Genomic DNA, 5,968 nt, shown 5'->3' with positions numbered 1-5,968 from the left:
TTGGCAATTGCGTTCGCTCTCTTGCACACCAAGTCTGGGACTGAGATTACTGTGATGAAAAACCTTAGGGTATGTGTAGATTGTCACTTGTTCATTAAGCTGGTTAGCAAGATTGTCAATCGCCAATTTGTTGTTAGAGATGCCACTCGTTTTCATCATTTCAGAGATGGGGCGTGTTCTTGCAAGGACTACTGGTAAAACTAATGTAGTGCAGTTTCGGGGACGTTCGCGTTTGATAGAACACAAACATTGTTTTGTATTTTCAGCTGATTCCACCTTACCAGTTACAAAGATTAGATTTTATTGTTGTTATTGGTGACTATGGAGAATACAACAATTTTTTGGGAAATTTTCATGGTCAACTCCTTCAAAAGTGACAAGGAAACACCCCACTTGGGAAGGAAGACTGCAATTGCAAAGTGCAATTTCTACTGAAATGTGTATAGCATCTATCAAATGTCATTTAGGGGGAAAAGAACTACTGAGAGGGTAACCAACTTTTCAAGGCTTAACACTTCTTCTGAACTTGTGTCTGTATAAATTATTAATTTATTCAAATAATGTATTTTTTTCATAGACCTTTTTTGTTTTGTTTGTTTTGTCCATTAATTCCAAAATTCTAAAGGAAGGCAAAATTTAAAGCCATTGCCAAAACTTCCATTTGATTACAAAAATAATCATTCACACTCTAATAGTGTAGTCAAACCACCAATTACTACAGCTTTCTCAGTTCCTAAAATACATTCATCTTCAACAAATGGGATTGTTTTCCTTAGCTTCAGATTCACAGGAATGCTTCCTTTTCCTGAAAAACCACAAACATGAGATTGTCTCAACTACTCAAACTCATGATACTGACACCAATAATGCTACACAATCATTCCCTAGATTCCATATTGAGAAGTACTTTTGACCTTTTTCTTAGATACAAATTGCATCTAAATACATCAATATATAAATGGATCATACAAATTCAAACAAATAAGCAATATGGAATGGAGGGAGGATTGTTAGAACCACAAATGAACACAACTACAAATGTGGTAGCATCTATGTGGAATACAAAATAGTTAAACTTGCATCAACTTGGACTTTGATGTATCAAATAAGACTTATCAATTAATACCTCTATTGGTGCTTTCCTGTTCTATACAAATGGCAGCATAATGAGAACCATCTAACTCGAGGAGTACAAACTGCCAATTGCCTGAGATATTCTTCGACTCATCAGGAGGCTCGACGGTAATTTCATGCGCCTGTCGACAAAGTAAAATTCTAAAGGCAGTCAAAACCAATTATCCATCAACATTAAACAAGTTCATTGACATTAATCATATTATTAATGTCTTTGATTAATGACTCTTTCGATTTTAGGCACTACAAGAGTGAGGCATACCTTTGACATCCCATGAGGTCGAAGATGGATGCCGGTTTTCGTATGGTGTCCTAATCGAACAGTAAAAGTATTAAAAGGTGAATTTGAGAAGCCCTTCCCTACAGCTTTTACATATGCTTCCTAGAAATGGGAAAGTCTATTAAGTGATAGAACATAAAATAAAAAATAAAAAATTTACAAACTGGCAACAATATTAACATTCAAAACTATAATTAACCTTCAGAGTCCATAACTTGATTAACTCCAGACGCCGAAGTTCAGGGTCTGCAATCTGAGTCAGCATTTCTATTTCGTAGGGAGAAAAGTATCGTCTTGCAAATGCCAAAACATCATTCTTCAATCTCCTTTGTTTTTCTTCCACATCAATACCAATCTACAATGCAAATGGCAAATTAAAATCAGTTAAAAGATCAAATATTCTTGAGAGACAAAAATGACAACAGAAGAATGAGAAAGTCATAAAACTAGAAGTATATATGATGACCAGTTTACCAAAATAATAATGGTAAACAATCTATACATACCGGAGAGCCCACAGTTACTCCACAAGCAATCAAAGATGAAGTATGTGAGATATTAAAATGAAGTTGTGGTAGGCTCCAATCTTCAGGATATTGCCAATCCACCTATTCAATATGCTGTTAAGAATAGTGTCTTCTCAAGAATACTCAAATGAATAATGTGTTAATGAAGAAATAAGAGAGCTAAATCATACGGAAGTTACAGATAATATCGGTTAAGAAACACACCTCAGGCTTCCCATAACTGTTCTTCTTAAACCTCAAAGCTTTTGGATCAATCTGACAATTTGTCTGATCTAGCAACAAAAATTACTGTTTAGATGCAAATACAGGATGTTTTATGCATATATATCTACTATGTGGAAGGAGTTCCATATTGTTGATAGAATAACATTATACATGACAGGAAAAAACTCAGTCAGTAAGCACAAGAATCATAAAACTTACATCTTGCTAGTGTGGTGCGAACCAATGCACGAGCTAGGATCGCTCTTTTCTTTAGCCGTTCCCCACTCATACGAAATACATTTTCTTTTTCAGAAGGCGATAGAATTTCGAAATATTGGTTTAGTAGGTTTGTGTCCTTTATCTCATCAGGTAAAACATACCAAAAATGAGCTTCCCTACAACAAAACATCCACAAGTAGCGCCGAATGACATTTTATTTAAATTAAGAACATATGAACATGTTCGACAATTAGATACACAAATTAATCACTTACTTTTGCGCCGGAAGTTGTACATGATGCAAGGATGAAGAAGCAGTTACAAGGTTCCTTCCAAGGCAATGTATATTCATCATTAACCGCGCTTTATCCAGCAATGAACTCATGCATACTCTGGACCTAGCATACATATGATTGTCTTCTATATCAGTTCATCATAGCACTAACAGCAAAGAATTCATATAAAGAACAGATACAAACACAATTATATAGCAAACAACACAAGCCATTATTAGTTAAACTTGGATGTCATGTAAATATGAAATTAACAATGTAGCTTAGTAGGCTCGAAAATGAAAATTAAGCAATGTCCATGATCAGAAAACATACAACTCAAATCCCCCTAATCCTAAAAGCATTAATAATGATCTTTTAATGAGAAAAAAAAAGGGGGGAGGATTTTGGTGTGGCCCTCATGGAACGAAATGAATTGAATCTCAAATTCTCTACCTTTTTTACATGTGAACATCAATAATGTCTATTGAAGCAAGCATGAATAAAATCCCAAAACTTAAAAAAAAAATTGCTATTGACATATCATAAGAATAATGATTATCCAAGTAGGTTTTAATTTGTTTAGTAAAAAAAAAAAAATCTAATTTTTATTTCTCCCCTTTTTTGATAATTAGGATGCGAGCTTCAAAACCTAGGGGGGATTTATCATAGTCTCAGAGTTTTGTTGTGGCAATTACTGAACAGTTCAATTCAATTTAACGGTATACGAAGGATGAAAAATGAAATAGTGCAGTAACAAAACAAAGAGACAAAGGAAACGAACCTTACTCAGAAGCAACACCAGAAAGATGAGATTGAGAAAAACCATGGAAACAATTGGAAGGAGGCGCTGCAGAGAGAGAAGGAAAGAGAAATTTTGCAAATGCATCAGAGGTTAATAGCCTCAGAGATGCACCCTACGGATTTTCATCATCAAGAAAAGAGGAAAAAAAATGGGGTGTTCCGAGAATCGAACTCGGGACCTCTCGCACCCGAAGCGAGAATCATACCACTAGACCAAACACCCATTTTTGATGATCTTTACATTGCATATATATAATCAAAATAGATATAAAATTACTGAGTTAAAATGTCGGCACGATAAGAAATCTTGAACATCAACTAATAAATAGATTTTACGGTAATATATGTAAATTTATTGAATTTTTAATTAGATTTTTATATTTTTTAATTAAATTTTTATATCATATTAGATTTTATAATTGAGTCATTATTATAATAAAAGCATTAGAATTAACACAATATTCTTTTAAATAAAATGGAATATAAAGTCAAATGTGAGGTATATTTATTTTGTTTGACAGAACATTATGTTAATTTTAACATTTTTATTACAGTATGAACTTAATTACAAAATCGGATATAATATAGAGACATAATTAAAATATATATATATAATGAATTTGACAAAGTAATTAAACCTAATGAATTTGATAATGCTATTATGTGTAAGGGTAAAAATGGGTAGGGTAGCGTAGGGTTTAGATTTAATTCTAATCCTAACCTTACTTGCAGATTTGAAATTTTTATATAAACTGAATCCTATTTTATTTGCGGGTTGAGAATATTTCAATCCTAATTCTATTTGTTCATAATCCGTAGGTATTCGACTTTATCTGCAACATTATTATATAACTTGATAATAATTTAAAATAGAATTGTCTTTTATGAAAAAAAATATTAAATTATTAATTAATGATCTTCTCTTAATGGTTAAATTTTTTTTGCATTTAGTGAAAAATTTTGGTTCAACATCTACTTAAAACATATTTTTATATAAGTATATAATTTGTACATATATAAAGTACGAATTGATCGAGTAGGGTTGAGACTCAATTCGTACCCTACCCGAGCTGTACGAAAATTCTACTAATATCCTATTCTATCTGTTGTAAATCGAATTAACAATTTTAACCAATTAAATTCAATCGAATTAGATACTTGTAAATAGAATGCATATAATCACCCCTAAGTATGTGGTTTCATTGCCATTACAATGTCAAGTAACTTTCGGTCAAATGGCATTGCCGGCATAGCAACTAGCAAGCAGTTGACTTTGTTATAGAAACCCTATTTCACTTCCAAATGCCATAACACTATATTAGAGAAAGTCAAATAACAGCAAAAGTCAACGTTAAGTTGTAGGAATATATTTCTTTCTTTTGTGTCAACGAGAACATAAGTGAGTGCCTAAACACTAATTACAAAATCATGGGACCCCTCTCTATCCCCCTTAGTGCTATGTATGTTATTGCTAACGAATACAAACACACAATTGTTTACAATAATTGTCAAGCATTAATAAGTATAGCCTACATACAAAATGTTGTACATTCTCCCTTTTTTTATTTCTAAATTTCATTTTTTTTTGGACTTTGTTTAGCGTTAGGATTACATTTGACGTGTTGTGTTCAATTTGTCATTGTTATGAGACTTTTTTTTTTGGTCCAATAAGAATGCATTTATTTATTGAGATATGAACACTAATACATAAATATAGTTATATATGTTTATTAAATACATATTGTTCTTGTGTAAGTAATTTGGACGTAATTCGATTTTTGGAAGCCGACGCTGAGCAGCTAAGAAGATCCGAGCTCTTCATCTAAAGAGATATCACGTCATGGAGAGTATAAATAAAGGAGTAGTGTACCTGCAAAAGACACTCCAATACTTAAGTTAGTATTGTGAATTCAGTCCGTCATTTTAGGATAAAATATCATATTTTTATAGGTGAGATAAAATAGATCGATTACGTTTCTGTTGATCATCTGAATTGAAGAGCATTTATTAGGTTTTAATAAGTGATAATGTCCGGTCGGACATTTTTATTCTAAGATGTAGTCCGTTGAGTTTGATTGCAACGTATAACGCCGAATTATAACGTAAAGTGCCAAATTATGGTGCATAATACCGAATTATTGTTTATAATGCCGAATTATGACATTGAATTTGTAACGACTGTATCACATATAAAATACATATTTTCAGTATACTTTTTTAAAGTTAAAATACCGAGACATAAATTATAAGACACAAATTTTTCTACTCCTATTCCTAATTAATTTTATAAAATCTTATTTCTACTTTAACTTTGTCCCACTTAATTCCTCTTTTTACTCTCTTCTTTTTTAACATTCTTCAGTCTTCTACATCTTTTTGGTAAAGATAAATTTATCATTTTGATATGGATATAAATTAAGTATACTATTACGTATGATGTTACCAAATAAAATAAAATTTTTGTATATATTCATGTCTATGTGTTATTCTATTTTTGTATTTCTATTCATTACTTGTTAAGACAACAA

General features: G+C 31.7%; 2 protein-coding genes and 1 non-coding gene across 5 annotated transcripts in view; 1 reads left to right on the top strand and 2 right to left on the bottom strand.

The window, feature by feature from the left end:
- LOC107628051 (putative pentatricopeptide repeat-containing protein At3g11460) overlaps window positions 1–645 on the top strand; it is a 2,614-nt gene extending 1,969 nt beyond the window's left edge. Inside the window, exon 2 of the mRNA XM_016330856.2 lies at window positions 1–645. Within this exon, the coding sequence (XP_016186342.1) occupies window positions 1–198 (198 nt within the window). The 3' untranslated portion in view covers window positions 199–645.
- LOC107626383 (4'-phosphopantetheinyl transferase) lies at window positions 566–3,571 on the bottom strand. Of its 3 annotated transcripts, none has more exons than XM_016329254.2 (9): window positions 3,421–3,571; window positions 2,640–2,762; window positions 2,365–2,540; window positions 2,146–2,213; window positions 1,921–2,022; window positions 1,614–1,769; window positions 1,397–1,516; window positions 1,127–1,256; window positions 566–805 (listed from the first exon to the last, which is right to left on the bottom strand). In XM_016329254.2, exons 2-9 carry the CDS (start codon window positions 2,747–2,749, stop codon window positions 678–680), a joined length of 990 nt encoding a protein of 329 aa, XP_016184740.1. In that variant the 5' UTR covers window positions 2,750–2,762; window positions 3,421–3,571; the 3' UTR covers window positions 566–677. The 3 variants fall into 3 exon arrangements, with proteins under 3 accessions (XP_016184740.1, XP_016184742.1, XP_020972359.1); XM_016329256.2 differs by having other exon boundaries at window positions 3,426–3,564; XM_021116700.1 differs by lacking the exon at window positions 3,421–3,571 and having other exon boundaries at window positions 2,640–2,783.
- Window positions 3,592–3,663, bottom strand: TRNAP-CGG. The gene has a single exon. It is a non-coding gene; the product is annotated as a tRNA-Pro (tRNA).

The sequence above is a fragment of the Arachis ipaensis genome, chromosome B02 (assembly GCF_000816755.2).
Source record: "Arachis ipaensis cultivar K30076 chromosome B02, Araip1.1, whole genome shotgun sequence".
NCBI classification, from domain to species: Eukaryota; Viridiplantae; Streptophyta; class Magnoliopsida; order Fabales; family Fabaceae; genus Arachis; species Arachis ipaensis.
Note: the sequence above shows the minus strand (reverse complement) of the source record. Positions and strands in the feature narration are given on the sequence as shown.

Coding starts and splice junctions, on each gene's coding strand:
- LOC107626383 (XM_021116700.1), bottom strand. CDS start 2,773: ATGTATGCTAGGTCCAGAGTATGCATGAGTTCATTGCTGGATAAAGCG. Junction 2,541..2,639: donor GTACAACTTCCGGCGCAAAA/GTAAGTGATTAA, acceptor GTTTTGTTGTAG/GGAAGCTCATTTTTGGTATG. Junction 1,517..1,613: donor TCAAGTTATGGACTCTGAAG/GTTAATTATAGT, acceptor TCCCATTTCTAG/GAAGCATATGTAAAAGCTGT.